The sequence below is a fragment of the Theropithecus gelada genome, chromosome 1 (genome assembly GCF_003255815.1).
Source record: "Theropithecus gelada isolate Dixy chromosome 1, Tgel_1.0, whole genome shotgun sequence".
Classification (NCBI taxonomy): Eukaryota; Metazoa; Chordata; class Mammalia; order Primates; family Cercopithecidae; genus Theropithecus; species Theropithecus gelada.
In genome coordinates this window covers 40,616,878-40,634,857 of record NC_037668.1, presented here as the reverse complement: position 1 = coordinate 40,634,857, position 17,980 = coordinate 40,616,878, and the positions used below count along the sequence as shown (strand labels likewise).

General features: G+C 53.1%; 2 protein-coding genes across 3 annotated transcripts in view; one reads left to right on the top strand and one right to left on the bottom strand.

Moving 5' to 3' along the window:
• The window catches only part of PLOD1 (procollagen-lysine,2-oxoglutarate 5-dioxygenase 1), a 41,969-nt gene extending 40,187 nt beyond the window's left edge, over nucleotides 1-1,782 (bottom strand). The window contains exon 1 of the mRNA XM_025371303.1: nucleotides 1,277-1,782. Within this exon, the coding sequence (XP_025227088.1) occupies nucleotides 1,277-1,352 (76 nt within the window). The 5' untranslated portion in view covers nucleotides 1,353-1,782. The remainder of the gene's footprint in view (nucleotides 1-1,276) is intronic.
• An 8,666-nt stretch (nucleotides 1,783-10,448) lies between these two features.
• KIAA2013 (KIAA2013 ortholog) lies at nucleotides 10,449-17,657 on the top strand. 2 transcript variants are annotated; one of them, XM_025404430.1, is made up of 3 exons: nucleotides 10,449-11,764; nucleotides 13,785-14,638; nucleotides 16,927-17,657. In XM_025404430.1, exons 1-3 carry the CDS (start codon nucleotides 10,732-10,734, stop codon nucleotides 16,942-16,944), a joined length of 1,905 nt encoding a protein of 634 aa, XP_025260215.1. In that variant the 5' UTR covers nucleotides 10,449-10,731; the 3' UTR covers nucleotides 16,945-17,657. The 2 variants fall into 2 exon arrangements, with proteins under 2 accessions (XP_025260215.1, XP_025260205.1); XM_025404420.1 differs by lacking the exon at nucleotides 16,927-17,657 and having other exon boundaries at nucleotides 13,785-15,112.
• The last annotated feature ends 323 nt before the right edge of the window (nucleotides 17,658-17,980 follow it).

Below are 17,980 nucleotides of genomic sequence, written 5' to 3'. Positions count from 1 at the left end.
AGTATAAACTGCAGAGAGGGCCAGGCGCGGTGACTCACACCTGTAATCCCAGCAATTCGGGAGACCAAGGTGGGCAGATCACCTGAGGTCAAGAGTTCAAGACCAGCCTGGTCAACATGGTGAAACCCCATCTCTACTAAAAATATAAAAATTAGCCGGCGTGGTGGCACATGTCTGTGATCCCAGCTACCTGGGAGGCTGAGGTACAGGAATTGCTTGAACCGGCGGGGCGTGATGGCTCACGCCTGTAATCCAAAGACTTTGGGAGGCCAAGGCAGGTGGATCACGAGGTCAGAAGTTCAAGATCAGCCTGGCCAGCATGATGAAACCCCATTTCAACTAAAAATACAAAAATTAGCTAGGCATGGTGGCGTGTGCCTGTAATCCCAGCTACTTGGGAGGCTGAGGCAGGGGAAACACTTGAACCCGGGAGGTAGAGGTTGCAGTGAGCTGAGATTGCACCACTGCACTCCAGCCTGGGCGACAGAGCAAGACTCTATCTCAACAACAACAACAAAAAAATCGCCTCTACCTGGGAGGCAGAGGTTGCAGTAAGCTGAGATCACACACTGCATTCCTGCCTGGGCGACAGAGCAAGACTCCGTCTCAAAAATAAATTAATTAATTAAATAAAATAAAAAAATAAACTGCAGAGAGGAAGACCACCCTGGCAGCGGCTCAGCAGACCACAGGGGACATGGGTGAAAGCACAAACTGCTCCACAAAGTGAGCCACACCTTCTACCCCCATCCCTCCCCTGTCCCCCTCAAGACCCCTCACTCCCATGGTCATGAGGCCTCCTGGCTCTGGAACCAGACACCTGGGTGGGTGGGGTAAATCCTGGTTCCAAGGCCCACAAGTTGTATGATCTCGGGCAAGTGAATGAACTCTGGAGCCTCAGTTTGCCCAGCTGGAAAACGGGGATAATAGAAGGAAACACTTACCAGGGTAGCAATCATGCCTAACTGATGCCTTGCCCATAGTGAGCACTCCGCAGAATAGCCATTGCCGGTTATTATTATGAGAACTATTATTATTTGAGCCTTTCTGTGCTGAATGGAACTCAGCTGTCACCCTTTCTTTCCCGAAGGAGGAACCGCAGCCCCAAGAGGGGAAGTGATTTGTTCAAGTCACCAGGGAGTAAGTGGACGAGGAGCCGGAACCCAGACTCCCTCTCCAGCCCAGGCCTCCCATTCAGGTCGTTCCCAGGGAGGCAGCCCGGGACCAGCCCTCCCGCCCGGATCCGCGCTCCCGCCCCCGGCCTTCGCTCCCTCACCCTCCGGCTTGGCGTCGCCCTTCGCTTCAGCCAGCAGCAGCCAGCCCAGCGGGGCCAGGAGCAGCAGGGGCCGCATGGCCGAGGTATGAGGATGATCGGCCGACCCCAGCGGCGCTCGCAGGGCTGGAAACTTCGCGACGGGGCCGCAGGTCCCGCTGCCACGCACTGGGCCCGCCCCGGGGGCGGCAACGCCCCGCCCCTCCACGCCCTCCCCGCCCTCCCCGCCGCCTGCCCCGGGGGGAGGGTTTTTCTGCAGATGTGCTCAAGCCCCGGCCTCTCCCTGTCCAGGCAGCTCCCACCGCCTGTCTGTGCAGCTCCCGGGACTTCCGCCAGGCCCTGCCTCCTCCTTCCCTTCTCTGGGGGGTTCACTCCGACCAGGAAGAGGGCGGTGAGAGGAGGGCGAGGCCACGATTTCTAGACCCCAGGTTCTGGGCCAACGCTCCATGGCATCGATAACCGTGAGCCCCTGTTTGCTCGCCTGAAAAGTGGGGCTTATGATAGCGTCTGTTCATTGGGTCTTGCACGGGTTAATGGCGATACCTGTAGCGCACTTAGAGCAACCCCAGGTCAAGCCCCAAGGAAGTCAGTTTTCATGATTTCAATAGACTTTCCCCAAACCCAAGAGGTGAGGGTGGGCAGGGATGCGTTCAGAGACACAGACACCCCTACGTGGCCCACCCAGGCACTGGAAATGCAGGAAGCCCGTCTCCATTCTCCCCAAAAGGCAATCACTTGTCTACCTTTGTGTCCCCGGGAGGCAAACCTCTGAGCCAAGGAAAGTCTCGCTTCTGAGGTTTTTTTGTTGTTGTTTTGTTTTTTTCCATTTTTTTCAGGCAAAGTTGCGTTCAGTTGCCCAGGCTGGAGTGCAGTGGCATGATCACCGCTCACTGCAGCCTCAACCTCCCGGGCTCAAGTGATCCTCCCATCTCAGCCTCCCGAGTAGGTGGGATCATAGGCCTAAGCCACCATCCCTGGCTAATTTTTCTACTTTTTTTTTTTTTTTTTTTTTTTGAGACGTAGTTTCACTTTTGTTAGCCCAGGCCGGAATGCAATGGTGAGATCTCCGCTCATGGCAACCTCTGCCTCCCGGGTTCAAGCGATTCTCCTGCTTCAGCCTCCCCAGTAGCTGGGATTATAGGCATGCGCCACCATGCCCAGCTAATTTTGTATTTTTAGTAGAGGCGGGGTTTCTCTATGTTGATCAGGCTGGTCTTGAACTCCCGACCTCAGGTGATCTGCCCGCCTTGGCCTCCCAAAGTGCTGGGATTACAGGCGTAAGCCACTGCACCTGGCCAATTATTCTACTTTTTGTAGAGACAAGGGTCTCCCTATGTTACCCAGGCTGGTCTCGAACTCCTGGACTCAAGGGATCTTCCTGCCTCCCAAAGTGCTGGGTTACAGGCTGAGCCACCACACCCTACAGAGATTAATTGTTAAATGAATAAACGAATCAATGAAAGTTTTTAGGGCCTCTTCACAGATGCCCAAAGCCCAACAAACAACTCAATGCTCTCTAGAGTAAGGGCTTCTGGACCAGATGTCAGACAGGGGCAGCCACCTCTGAACAAAAATCCTTCCTTCCTTGGAAGAAACCTCAGACAGAGGCCAGGCACGGTGGCTCACGCCTGTAATCCCAGCACTTTGGGAGGCCAAAGCAAGCGGATCACAAGGTCAGGAGTTCAAGACCTGTTTGACCAACATGGTTGAAACCCTGTCTTTACTAAAATACAAAAATTAGCCAGACTGGTGGTGCGTGCCTGTAATCCCAGATACTCAGGAGGCTGAGGCAGTAGAATCGCTTGAACCCAGGAGGCAGAGTTTGCAGTGAGCCAAGATTGCACCACTGCACTCCAGCCTGGGCGATAGAGCAAGACTCTGTCTAAAAAAAAAAAAGAAACCTCAGACAGGGACCCAGGAGCCCTTTTCCCAGCTAATTAGGCTCCAGAGGAGTGGGTGGCGGGTGCAACCCGAGGCTGGCAGGGGGCAAAGGGGTGGGAGAGAAGGAATGTCGGCCGGGCGCGGTGGCTCAAGCCTGTAATCCCAGCACTTTGGGAGGCCGAGGCGGGTGGATCACGAGGTCAGGAGATCGAGACTATCCTGGCTAACACAGTGAAACCCCGTCTCTACTAAAAAATACAAAAAATTAGCCGGGCGTGGTAGCGGGCGCCTGTAGTCCCAGCTACTTGGGAGGCTGAGGCGGGAGAATGGCATGAACCCAGGGGGCGGAGCTTGCAGTGAGCCGAGATCGCGCCACTGCACTCCAGCCTGGGAGACACAGCGAGACTCCGTCTCAAAAAAAAAAAAAAAAAAAAGGAATGTCATGAATGTCAATGGACGACATAGAGCAGGCTATGCATCAGTGCTGGGAAAAGATTTAAATCAACAGCATTCAGATGGGCTGGGTGCGGTGGTTCATGCCTGTAATCCCAGTACTTTGGGAGGCCAAGACAGGCGGATTGCTTGAGCCCAGGAATTCAAGACCAGCCTGGGCAACATGGTGAAACCCCCTTCTCTACTAAAAATACAAAAATTAGCTGGGCATGGTGGCATGTGCCCGTAGTCCCAGCTACTCAGGAGGCTGAGTGGGGAGGATCACTCGAGCCTGGGAGGTGGAGGTTGTAGTAAGCCATGATCGCACCACTGCACTCCAGCCTGGGCAAGCGAGTCAGACCCTGTCTCAAAAAAACAAACAAACCAAAAAATAAAAATAAAAACAAAACAGCATGCAGATGCTGCAGCCAGGGAAATACACTACCCGTATGATGTTAACTGGAAAAGCAGAATATACAGTATGGTTCCACTCAGTAAAAATACATTCTTTTTTTTTTTTTCTTTTTTTTTTTGAGATGGAGTCTTGCTCTGTAGCCCAGGCTGGAGTGCAGTGGCGCGATCTCGGCTCACTGCAACCTCTGCTTCCCGGGTTCAAGCAATTCTTTGCCTCAGCCTCCCGAGTAGCTGGGATTACAGGTGCCTGCCACCATGCCCAGCTCATTTTTGTATTTTTAGTTGAGATGGGGTTTCACCATCTTGGCCAGGCTGGTCTGGAACTCCTGACCTCGTGATCCACCCGCCTCGGCCTCTCAAAGTGTTGGGATTATAGGCGTGAGCCATCGTGCCTGGCCAAATATATATTCTTATCAATGTATACATGCATAGAGACAATGCTAGAAGAAAATTATAACCAAGTGTTTACTGTGATTATTTCCAGGTTGTGGGATTATTTCATATTTATATAGATAATTTTTTATGTTTTATATTATTTCTAGGTAGTTATTTTGTTATTCATATTTTTCATTTTTTTTTTCAATAAACATATACTATTTGTAAAATTCAAACAAAATTGGCCGGGCACGGTGGCTTACGCCTGTAATATCAGCACTTTGGGAGGCAGTGGCAGGCAGATCACCTGAGGTCGGGAGTTGGAGACCAGCCTGACCAACATGGAGAAACCTTGTCTCTACTAAAAATACAAAATTCTCCAGGCATGGTGGTGTGTGCCTGTAATCCCAGCTACTTGGGAGGCTGAGGCAGGAGAATTTCTTTTTTTTTTTTTTTGAGACGGAGTCTCGCTCTGTCACCCAGGCTGGAGTGCAGTGGCCGGATCTCAGCTCACTGCAAGCTCCGCCTCCCAGGTTTATGCCATTTTCCTGCCTCAGCCTCCCGAGTAGCTGGGACTACAGGCGCCTGCCACCTCCCCCAGCTAGATTTTTTTTTATTTTTTATTTTTTAGTAGAGATGGGGTTTCACCATGTTAGCCAGGATGGTCTCGATCTCCTGACCTCGTGATCTGCCCGTCTTGGCCTCCCAGAGTGCTGGGATTACAGGCTTGAGCCACTGTGCCCGGCCCGGAGAATTTCTTGAACCTGGGAGGCGGAGGTTGTGGTGAGCCGAGATCGCCCCATTGCACGGCACTCTAGCCTGGGCAAGAAGAGCAAAACTACATCTTGAAAAAAAAAATATTCAAACAAAATCAATACATGCTGTTTTTAGAATATAGGTACAGGCCGGCACAGAGACTCATGCCTGTAATCCCAGCACTTTGGGAGGCCAAGGCGGGAGGACTGCTTAGCCCCAGGAGTTCCAGACCAGCCTGGGCACTATAGCAAGACCCCTCCCCCATCTCTATTAAAAAAAAAAGATAGAGTCAGTCACAGGGAACCGTGGAAATCATCTCATTGTATGGAGATGTGCTTATTGTACAGATAGTACAAGAGATATCCAGCCACACCGGGCAGCAAGCTCAAGGTCACAAGGCAAGTAAAAGGAAGAGGCGTGAGCGGAATCCAGGGCCTCTACCTCCCAGCTGGGACCCAGGACTGGGAGTTTCAGCATCTGGAGACAGGACTTGGTGCCAGAATCCACCGGATGTTTTGGATTCAGGAGGATGCAGACTCAGACTCCAGACCCCTGGAGGAAGAGGAAATGCCAGGAGGAGCAGAGGGAGGAGAAGGAGCATGTATTGGCTGGTTCAATTTTCTCTTTTTTTTTTTTTGAGACAGGGTCTCACTTTGTTGCCCAGGCTGGAGTGCAGTGATGTGATTATGGCCTGCTGCAGCCTCAACTTCCTGGGCTCAGGTGATTCTCCCACCTTAGCCTCCTGAGTAGCTGGGACTACAAGCGTGCACCTTGCCTGGCTAATTTTTTTTTCTTTTTTTTTTTTTTTTGAGGCAAGGTTTCACCATGTTGGCCAGACTGGTCTCAAACTCCTGAGCTTAAGACATCCTCCTTCCTCAGCCTCCCGAAGTGCTGGGATTACACACGTGAGCCAATGCACCTGGCCCTGTTTCCATTTTCAAAACTCTCCCTCATTCCCTGCTCACAGCAGCCTTGCTAATTAAGCAGTATTGTCCCATCTGCTCGACGCCACACAACTGATGCAGAACTACAGCAAGGGAGGCAGCATTGGAACCCAGCTCTAACTCTCCATTTGCTGTAGCCCCAGGAGAACCTCAATGGTAATGTACTATAAATAGAAAAAAAAAAAAAAAAAAAAACCGCTTGAGGCCGGGTGCCATGACTCACACCTGTAATCCCAACACTTTGGGAGGCCGAAGTGGGAAGATCGTTTGAGACCAGGAGTTCAAGACCAGCCTGGGCAACATAGTAAGACCCGTTGTCCCACCCCCACCCACCTCCTGTCTCCACAAAAAAAAAAATTAGGAGGGCGTGGTGGCATACGCCTGTAATCTCAGTTTCTCAGGAGGCTGAAGTGGGAGGATCGTCTGAGCCTAAGAGGTTGAAGCTGCAGTGAGCCGTGATTGTACCACTGTACTTCTGCCTGAGTTCTGTCTCAAAAAAAAAGGAAAAGAAAAAAACCCTTGGACAGTGGGAGTCCCACGGCCCAAAGTCATTTTAAGTCAGGAGGGGGAATCAGTCTTGGAGGCTGCTGGCCTCCCTGGACGAAAGGATTCACTCTGGCAAAGCCTGCCCTCCCCTCCTTTGGTATCTATTTCCTGTTCCCTTCACCAAATTGCTGAAACTTGAACCTTTCCCAAGCTTCATGGAGAAAGAGGACCTGTCTCTTTAACCAGTAGTGGCTGCCGTCCAGATGTTACTTCTGGTACGTGCTGCACGTGCTGTGGACAATTAAAGGCGCAGGACTCAGCTTTCTAGGGAAGGTGTAGAAAGGATAGCTGGCCTGGAGGGCAGCTGCCCGGTGCCATGAGGGGCTTTTCTCATTTTCATCCTTTTCTTTTACTCATTTCCTTTTTTGGCCCCAGGAAGAGCAAGGGCCTCAGTAGGATGGCCATATTCTGTGCTGCTAGATCGGCGATCACCTCTCACTAGCACTTAGCTTCCCTAGTAATAATAATAGTAAAAATAAATAATAATAAAAGGTCCTCTTTTTTTTTTTTTTTTTTGAGACACTCTCTCACTCCGTCACCCAGGCTGGAGTGCAGTACCTCAAGGCTGGGCACGGTGGCTCACGCCTGTAATCGCAGCACTTTGGAAGCCTGAGGCAGGTGGATCATCTGAGGTCAGGAGTTCGAGACCAGCCTGACCAATATGGAGAAACCCCGTCTCTACTAAAAATACAAAAAAATTAGCCAGGCGTGGTGGCGCATGCCTGTAATCCCAGCTACTCGGGAGGCTGAGGCAGGAGAATCACTTGAACCTGGGAGGTGGAGGTTGTGGTGAACCGAGATCGTGCTATTTCACTCTAGCCTGGGCAACAAGAGTGAAACTCCATCTCAAAAAAAAAAAAAAAAAAAAAAAGCCTAAACCTCAGCATCACACAATATCCCCTTGTAATAAACCTGCACATGTACCCCCTGAACCTAAAATAAAAATTGATAAAAAATAAATAAAGAAGGCTGAGTATGGTGGCCCACACCTGTAATCCCAGCACTCTGGGAGGCCAAGGTGGGAGGATTGCTTGAGTTCAGAAGCTCAAGACCAGCCTGGGCAACATGGCAAAAACCTGCCTCTCCAAAAAATACCAAAAAAAAAAAAAAAAAATTAGCTGGGCATAATGGTGAGGGCCTACAGTTCTAGCTACTCGGGAGGCTGAGGTGGGAGGATCACGTAAGCCTGGGAGATGGAGGTTGCAGTGAGCTGTGATTGCGCCACTGCACTCCAGCCTGGGCAACAGAGTGAGACCCTCTCTCTAAATAAATAAATAAATAAATAGGGCTGGGCGCGGTGGCTCACACCTGTAATCCCGGAACTTTGGGAGGCCACAGTGGGCGGATCACAAGTAAAGAGTTCAAGACCAGCCTGGCCAACATTGTGAAACTCCATCTGTACTAAAAATACAAAAATTAGCCAGGCGTGGTGGCAGGTGCCTGTAATACCAGCTACTCGGGAGGCTGAGGCATGAGAAATGCTTGAACCTAGGAGGCAGAGGTTGCAGTGAGCTGAGATCGCACCACTGCACTCTAGCCGGGGGGGACAAAGTGCGACTCTTGTCTCAAAAAAATGAAAAATAAAAATAAATAAAGTAAAAATGGTAGGCAGACTGTAGGATCACCTGGACAGCTCCTTCTAAAGGGCACTGGCCTCAGCAAACATTTCTGCGTCTGCTCACAACCCACCAGAGGCCACCTCAAATGACCGTTTAATTTCCAACAACTGGGAAGCACTGTCTGGCTTTGGAATGTACTGAAACCAAAGTGGAAACAATCACCCATTGTCTGCCTCTGTGCTTACGTTGAATTTTTTCCCCAGGATACAAAGCAAAATTTCTCTTTTGCATCGATGATTCACAATTTAAAGGTATTTTCAAAGTATAAGACTTTGGTGTCTTACGTTATTTAATAAGTTAAAACTTAGGGCTGACATCAAGAAGACAATCTGGTGTGGTGGAGACATTGACAGCCCTTGGCTGCATTTGTGTCCACATATGGTGTACATGCAGCTAGACAGGTCTGTTAACAAAATATTTTTTGGGAAGTCTAGTTTCTAGTGGTGAGGTTTTTTTTGTTGTTTGTTTGTTTTTTTGGGGGGTTTTTTTGGTTTTTTTTTTTGAGACTGAGCCTCTCTTAGTTGCCCAGGCTGGAGTGCAGTGGCACGATCTCAGTTCACTGCAACCTCTGCCTCCCTGGTTCAGGCGATTCTCGTGCCTCAGTCTCTCAAGTAGCTGGGATAGCAGGTGCCTGCCACCATACCCAGCTAATTTTTGCATTTTTATTTTTTATTTGTATTTTTATTTTTAGAGATGGAGTCTCGCTCTGTCGCCCAGGCTGGAGTGTGGTGGCGCGATCTCGGCTCACTGCAAGCTCCACCTCCCGGGTTCAGGCCATTCTCCTGCCTCAGCCACCCCAGTATCTGGGACTACAGGCTCCTGCCACCGAGCCCGGCTAATTTTTTGTATTTTTTTTAAATTTAGAGACGGGGTTTCACCATGTTAGCCACGATGGTCTCGATCTCCTGACCTTGTGATCCGCCTGCCTCGGCCTCCCAAAGTGCTGGGATTACAGTAGTGAGCCACCGCGCCGGCCTATTTTTATTTTTTATTTATTTTTTTGACACGGAGTCTCACTCTGTCGCCCTCACTCTGTCGCCCAGGCTGGAGTGCAGTGGCGCGATCTCGGCTCACTGCAAGCTCCGCCTCCCGAGTTCACGCCATTCTCCTGCCTCAGCCTCCCAAGTAGCAGGGACTACAGGCGCCCGCCACCGTGCCCAGCTAATTTTTTGTATTTTTAGTAGAGATGGGGTTTCACCGTGGTCTCTATCTCCTGACCTTGTGATCCACCCGCCTCGGCCTCCCAAAGTGCTGGGATTACAGGCATGACTGACTAATTTTTTGTATTTTTAGTAGAGACAGGATTTCATTGTGTTAGCCAGGATGGTCTCGATCTCCTGACCTCGTGATCCTCCTGCCTTAGCCTCCCAAAGTGCTGGGATTACAGGAGTGAGCCATCGCGACCAGCCTAATTTTTGTATTTTTAGTAGAGATAGGTTTTCACCATGTTGGTCAGGCTGGTTTCGAACTCCTGACCTCTCGGCGTCCGAAAGTGCTGGAATTACAGACGTGAGCCACCACTCCTGGCCTCTGATGGCTCCCCTTCCCCTCCTCCTCCCTTTTCATTTCTTCTTCTTCCTCTGCTTTCTTCTCTCTCTCTTCCCCCCCCCCCCCCCTTTTTCTTTTTGTTCCAAGTTTTTTTGCGGCGAGGATAGTCTTTTTTTTTTTTTTGAGACAGAGTCTCACTCTCGCCCAGGCTGGAGTGCAGTGGCATGATCTCGGCTCACTGCAACCTTGCAACCTCCGCCTCCCAGGTACAAGCAGTTCTCCTACCTCAGCCTCCTGAGGAGCAGGGATTACAGGCATGCGCCACCACCCCCGGCTAGTTTTTGTATTTTTAGTAGAGACGGGGTTTCACCATATTGGTCAGGCTGGTCTCGAACCCCTGACCTCGTGATCCGCCCGCCTTGGCCTCCCAAAGTGCTGGGATTACAGTAGTGAGTCACCGCGCCCCGCGAGAGGATAGTCATTTTTACAGCAACAAAGTTGTGTGTGTGTGTTTTTAAATCTTGGGGCTGTTGAATCCATCAGTAGCAAAGGGGCCCAACACGTGTTTGGTTTGGCAGGGTCGATGTTTTTTTCACGAGTGAATTGGATGCTTCCAGCCCTCCCCAGACCCCTGCACTTAACTCTACTGGACTTCACTCTTCGGGCCTGGGAACCAGTGGCCCGGCCCCCGGCAGCTTCTGTCCCGCCCCCGCCGTGGCTCCGCCCCCTTCTCTCCGGGCCGCCTCTCTCTCCTCCCTCCGCCCTCCCGTTTTCCATCTGTCGTAAAAGACACGGCGACGCTTGACGGTCGGCGGCGTTTGACGGCTGGAGGGCACCGAGAAGAAGGAGGAAGCAGCGGTGGCGGCTGCTGCGGCGGTTGCAGCGGGGGCCGGGGTGGGCGCCGCGGTCCGGGCCGGGCAGTGAGGCGCGGGCGGCCGGGCCGGTGGGCTGGGCGGCGGGCCCGGCGGCCGCCCCCGCGCCCTTGCCCGCGCCTGGCGGCCCGATGTGGCTGCAGCAGCGGCTCAAGGGGCTGCCGGGACTGCTGTCGAGCAGCTGGGCCCGCCGCCTCCTCTGCCTGCTCGGCCTCCTGCTGCTGCTTTTGTGGTTTGGGGGGTCCGGCGCGCGGCGGGCGGCGGGCGGCCTGCACCTGCTTCCCTGGTCCCGCGGTGAACCGGGCGCCGCCGAGCCGTCTGCCTGCCTGGAGGCGGCCACCCGCGCCTGGCGCGGCCTGCGGGAGCGCGGCGAGGCGGTACCGCTGGGCCCTGGAGTGCCAGCCCTGGTGGCCAACGGCTTCCTGGCTCTGGACGTGGCCGCCAACCGGTTGTGGGTGACCCCCGGGGAGCGAGAGCCCGCCGTGGCGCCGGACTTCGTGCCCTTTGTGCAGCTGCGCCCGCTGAGCGCGCTGGCTGAAGCTGGAGAGGCGGTGCTGCTGCTGCGGGAGGGGCTGCTGCGCCGCGTGCGTTGCCTGCAGCTCGGGTCCCCAGGTCCTGGCCCCGTGGCCGCCGGCCCCGGGCCCGCCTCCGTCTCTGGCCTTGCGGCGGGGTCCGGCCGCGACTGCGTGCTGCTGCAAGAGGACTTTCTGGCGCACCGGGGCCGACCCCACGTCTACCTGCAGCGCATCCAGCTCAACAACCCCACGGAGCGCGTGGCCGCGCTGCAGACTGTGGGGCCCACTGCCGGCCCAGCCCCCAAGGCCTTCACCAGTACCCTAGAGAAGGTCGGAGACCATCAATTCCTCCTCTACTCAGGCCGGTCCCCGCCTACGCCCACTGGGTTGGTGCACCTGGTGGTGGTGGCCGCCAAGAAGCTAGTGGACCGCCTCCAAGTGGCTCCCAAGACGCAGCTGGATGAGACGGTGCTGTGGGTGGTGCACGTCTCTGGCCCCATTAACTCCCAGGTGCTCAAAAGCAAAGCAGCCAAGGAGCTCAAGGCGCTGCAGGACTTGGCCCGGAAGGAAATGCTGGAGCTCTTGGAGATGCCAGCCGCGGAGCTTCTTCAAGACCACCAGCTCCTCTGGGCTCAGCTCTTCAGCCCAGGTGAGTCCTGGTCAGCACTTGGTCCACCCTAGTTATGTCCCTCCAAAATCTGCAGAGGTAACACTGAAGGTGATGGTGGGGTGGTTAAAACTTGGGCTTGGCGTTTCACCAGAGGTTGAATCTCTGCTCAACTGCCTAGTGTCTGTGCGACTTTGGGATTCGTCGCCTAATCTCTCTGGGCCTGTATTTAATAACAATAACGCCTACCTCAGAAGGTTTTTATGAGACTGTAGTGGAAATTTGAGTGTAAAGGTCAGGTCTTTCTGTTATTTGTTCTGGTAGGTGGGGCCTGATTTGAGCAGAGTGAAGTGTTTTAGAGTCAGTTTGCAGAGGTGAAACCAGCAGGTGGATCCCCTGATTCTTTGCTCAGCTCTGCAGTCGGCCTGGTGACAGATGGGGGCTTCTTGACATAACCCCTGCTAGGCTGAAGTGCATCCTGGCATTTGTGGCTGCAACTGGTTCACAGGGAGGTTGGAGAATGCCTTCTTTCAGCAGGTTGAGATGCTCCCGCCCAATGAAAACTCTCCTCTCTGTTGACTGTTAAAGAAAAGAAAATCCTGGCCGGGCGCGGTGGCTCAAGCCTGTAATCCCAGCACTTTGGGAGGCCGAGACGGGCGGATCACAAGGTCAGGAGATCGAGACCATCCTGGCTAACACGGTGAAACCCCGTCTCTACTAAAAAATACAAAAAACTAGCTGGGCGAGGTGGCGGGCGCCTGTAGTCGCCGCTACTCGGGAGGCTGAGGCAGGAGAATGGCGTAAACCCGGGAGGCGGAGCTTGCAGTGAGCCGAGATCTGGCCACTGCATTCCAGCCTGGGCGGCAGAGTGAAACTCCGTCTCACAAAAAAAAAAAAAAAAAAAAAGAAAATCCTGTTCTGGATGAGAGAGGGGTTTTGGTTTCCAGGGCTCCTATTGTCTGAACCCTTGTGTTTGGTTGCTCAGAGAGTTGAGTTCATTCAGCAAGTATCTACTGAATGCGTCTGCCAGGGCTGTTCTACGCATGGGGGGTGCAGATGGGAACCAGAGTTCCTGTTCTCATGGTGCTTGCTTAAATTCTGGTTGGGAGGAAGGCAGACATTAGAAAAGTGAAAATTAAAATAAGACAGTTTTTTAGGCTAGAACGTGCTGGCTGGGCGCAGTGGCTCACACCTGTAATCCCAGCACTTTGGGAGGCTGAGGCAGGTGGATCACCTGAGGTCAGGAGTTCAAGACCAACCCGGCCAATGTGGCGAAACCTTGTCTCTACTAAAAATACAGAACTTAGCCTGACCTCGCGCAATCTGTCCACCTTGGCCACCCAAAGTGCTGGGATTACAGGTGTGTGCCACTGCACCGGGCAAGAGGATAGTCATCTTTACAAAACAATGTTGTGTGTGTATGTTTTTAAATCTTAGGGCTGTTGAATCCATCAGTAGCAAAGGGGCCCAACACGTGTTTATTCAGCAAGTATCTATTGAATGCTTCTGCCAGGGCTGTTTTATGCATGGGTGGTGGCCTGCACCTGTAGTCCCAGCTACTCAGAGGCTGAGACAGGAGAATCACTTGAACCTGGGAGGCGGAGGCTGTAGTAAGCTGAGATCGTGCCACTGCACTCAAGCCTGGGCGACAGAGTAAGACTCTGTCTCAGTAAATAACTAAATACATACATAAAGCTACAGGACTGGAGAGAGAAAGGACAGAAGGAGAAGTGGCCTGAGACTGGCCTCAGCACTGGTGACTGATCTGGCGCAGGAGGTCTGATCATAGGGTTGGCACCAAGTCCTGGCTAAATCTGTGTTCCTCTGGGCTCTGGCACCAGACCCCACTGCTTTTTAACAGGATTCTAGATTTCAGGCCCACAGGCTCAAGTTGGTCGTGTAAACAAGACAGGTGACTTTCTCCCATACTTTAGGGAGACGGGCACCGCTGTCTTTATCACTAAGGCACACCTCACTCCTCTGCTGCCCTTGGTCTTTATTTCATATGCTCTGCCTCCCAGCTGTCCTTCCCCCTTAACGTGCAGCTTTCATGGTGTTGCAGGAGTGGAAATGAAGAAGATCACTGATACCCACACGCCGTCTGGCCTGACCGTGAACCTGACACTCTACTACATGCTCTCCTGCTCACCGGCCCCGCTGCTCAGCCCCTCCCTGAGCCACAGGGAGCGAGACCAGATGGAGTCGACGCTCAACTATGAAGATCACTGCTTCAGCGGCCACGCCACCATGCACGCCGAGAACCTGTGGCCGGGACGGCTGTCCTCTGTCCAGCAGATCCTGCAGCTCTCCGACCTGTGGAGGCTGACCCTCCAGAAGCGTGGCTGCAAGGGGCTGGTGAAGGTGGGCGCCCCAGGCATCCTGCAGGGCATGGTGCTCAGCTTTGGGGGGCTGCAGTTCACGGAGAACCACCTCCAGTTCCAGGCCGACCCCGACGTGCTGCACAACAGCTATGCATTGCATGGCATCCGCTACAAGAACGACCATATCAACCTGGCCGTACTGGCGGACGCCGAGGGCAAGCCCTACCTACATGTGTCTGTGGAGTCCCGCGGCCAGCCTGTCAAGATCTATGCCTGCAAGGCGGGCTGCCTGGACGAGCCAGTGGAGCTGACCTCGGCGCCCACGGGCCACACCTTCTCGGTCATGGTGACACAGCCCATCACGCCGCTGCTCTACATCTCCACCGACCTCACACACCTGCAGGACCTGCGGCACACGCTGCACCTCAAGGCCATTCTGGCCCATGATGAGCACATGGCCCAGCAGGACCCCGGGCTGCCCTTCCTCTTCTGGTTTAGCGTGGCCTCCCTCATCACCCTCTTCCACCTCTTCCTCTTCAAGCTCATCTACAACGAGTACTGTGGGCCTGGAGCCAAGCCCCTCTTCAGGAGTAAGGTAGGAAGCCGCTGTCTGGTCGAAACCCGAGATCTCGGCCTTGCTCTCAGCCCTGTGTCTCGGAAGGGGCTGGCCTGGCGAGGGGGGGTGAGGCCTGGGCAGGAATGGGTGTCCTGATGCCCTCAGCCCTTGACACCAGAGAGAGAGTGCAAGTGTTTTGAGAGGAGACGACAAGGAAGGGAAAGCCGTGGAAATCCAGGTGTGAATTGATGGTCTTCTGGCTTCCCAGGGCAGCCCTCCCCTCCTCCCCCATCATAAATGTCAGCATTTAAAAATAACTGCAAGCCGGGTGTGGTGACTTGGGCCTGTAGTCCCAGCTACTTGGGAGGCTGAGATGGGAGGATCACTTGAGCCCAGGAGTTTGAGGCTGCAGTGAACTGTGATTGTGCCACTGCACTCTAGCTTGGGCAACAAAGCAAGACCCTGTCTCAAAAAAGCAAAAAACAAAACAAAAAAGCAAATAAAAGTAAAAAAAAAAAATTAGAGGCAGGGCCTGGTGGCTCATGCCTGTAATCTCAACACTTTGGGAGGCCGAGGTGGGAGGATCCTTTGAGCCCAGGAGTTTGAGACCAGCCTGGGCAGGAAAACGACGACTTGTCTCTACAAAAAATTTAAACATTAGCCAGGTGTGGTGGTGCACACTTGTAGTCTCAGCTACTCAGGAGGCTGAGGTGGGAGGATCACTTGAGCCCTGGAGTTTGAGGCTGCAGTGAGCTGTGATTACACCATTGCACTCCATCCCAGGTGACAGAGTGAGACCCCATGTAAAAATAATAACGAGGCTGGGTGCAGTGGCTCATGCCTATAATCCCAGTACCTGGGGAGGCTGAGGCAGGCGGATCACCTGAGGTCAGGAGTTCAAGCCTGGCCAACATGTTGAAACTCTGTCTGTACTAAAAATAACAAAAATTAGCCAGGCATGGTGGTGCACGCCTGTAATTCCAGCTACTCGGGAGGCTGAGGCAGGAGAATTTCTTGAACCCAGGAGGCAGAGGTTGCAGTGACCCGAGATCATGCCAGTGCACTCCAACCTGGGCGACAGAGTGAGACTCTGTCTCAAAAAAAATAAAATAATAATAGTAATAATAAAATAAAAATAACTGCAACAGGCCCCTAGATTGACTTGAAACCTCTGTCTGAACTGCTGGCGGGATCCCCAGCTTCCCCCCATGTGCCTGTTCATGGCATGTAGAGGTCAGCCCCTTGTTCCAGGCCTTGGACCAGAGTGGCCATCTCCTTAGCATAGGACACAGGACAGAAGCATTCCCCTCCAGTTTCCTGAGACATGTTTGCCCCTGGAAGCGGTGATTTTGGCCGTCATTGCTGCGAGACTGTCATCGGGGCAGCATCTTGGGATCAGCATTGCTGGCATGGGGTGAGGCTGCTTACTGTGCCCTGCCGCCCGGCCTTCGGTGCTTTCTCTAGAGAAAGACCAGCAGGGATTCTAGGGGGAGGCCTTTGTTAGCAGTTGTAGAAGAAAATGTTTCCCAAAGAGCTGAGCGTTTTCCCTTCCTCTTCTCTCCTCCCTCATCCCCCGTCTCCTCCCCTCTACTCTTCCTCCCCTCCCCTCTCTTCTCTTCTTTGCTCCATTGTCTTCTCTTTTTAAACTGTAGTGACAGTAGAGAGGTATATTAGGCTCTGCGTCTATGTTCCCAAGTAGTCAAAGAGCCCAGATCCCACCCTGGAGAAACGGGAAGTGCCCCCTCACATCCACAGGGATGCCTGCGGCTTCTAGTTTCTGGCCCAAGACCGGGACTTGCAAAAGGAAGCAGAACTTGACCTGAAAGAGCAGAAGAGTGGGAGACAGGGCTGAGTTCCTCAAGTTCGAAGAACAGATCAAAAGTCAGATCAAAAAGGACCGCACAGAGGCCTTCCTTGTGAGCTGCCTCTGAACTAGCTGCACTAGGACAGGCGCCAAATGTGCATCGTGTGGGTTTTGCTGTCTGTTTGGCAGGCGGCTGCTTTTCCCTGCTGCTCGGTGGCTTCTCTGCCCTCACTCTTGAGGGCACCTTCGGTTCCCCCCACAGTTGGGGAAATGAGCCAGACTACCTTCGTGGGGTACTGAGCGATCTCTCAACAGACGCAGGCTCAAGCTGGGCCATGCCAGAGCGGAGCCAGTGAACACTCAGCTCCAGAAGGGCCCAGGCCACTGAGTCCGTGGTCATTCTGCAAGGCTGGGTCAGAGCCAGGGTGTGGTGCCACTAGGGTTGTCTCCGTAGGCTATTTCTGTAGCTGGCCACTGGGGTTGGCAGTGAACAATAATCACACTTGTTTTGTGAATTGAACAGGAAGATCCCAGTGTCTGAGTGAACTAACAGTCCTGCTTTCAGCCACCATTTGCACAAGACACCCAGCACTGAAAGTCCTGCTGCCAGGGATCCTTTGGAAGCACCCGCCCTTTGTGCCTTGTTGGGGGAAACCAGTGACGCAGAAGCGAATGTGGATACACCAGAGTTTGCATTGGAAGGAACGAGTGTCACGTGGGGAGGGAAGGGGCCAGTGGACCTTTTGTAAGCTTTCCACTCAATAAAACGAACCTGTATGGCAAATACTTGAAATGGAACTCACTCCTTCCACTTTCCCCCTTTCTTCTGTCCCAGGAAATAGACCGTCTTTTGAAAAGACTCTTGTCTAGGGAAAGTTCTGTCCTTTTCCGAATTTATCGTGTTCTTTCTTGATGAAGTTTTAATTTATTTTTGTTCAGATTTTGCTAGATGGCTTTTGCATCCCCTGTAGATGGTGAGTGCTGGCAGTGATGTCCATCTCAGCCTTTGGAGGCCCCACGGTCCCGAGGCTGGGCCGGGGTCCCCAGGGCGGCTGTGCTGCTGCCTGTAGGAGGGTGCGGGTTGTGCTGTCATCCTCGGGTTTGCACGCCCTTTCTTATGAGCCTGTGGACACCTGTGGTTTTGTACTTTGGGGCTTCAGGGGAGGTGTTTAACTTTCTAGTGATTGATGATTGTCAGGTTTTGAAATACCAAAGCTTTTTTGTTCTGTTTTTAAATAAATATCTTTCAAATTTCCATGACCGGTTTGTGTGTGGTTAAAACGTGTGCACCACGTCTGCCCTCAGCACTAGATCTGTCAGAAGCAGGACGCCCACCCAGCCCCGCTGCCAAAACGCCGTTCCTTTCCCTCATGTTCTATGTCTCTTCAAAGGAGTCCGCCAGGAAGGTGTGTTGGGGGCCGCCTTTCTGCTCGCCAGGGGGTTGCTTCTCCCATTACCCTGGCTCCTTCCCTGCTCAGGTGCCCTCTCCCCAACCTGTCCTAAAGAGCCAGGGTTCTCCTGCCCTGGTTTTGCTGGCTATACGATGTCAGCAAGACAAACCCTGAGTGGTCCTTCTC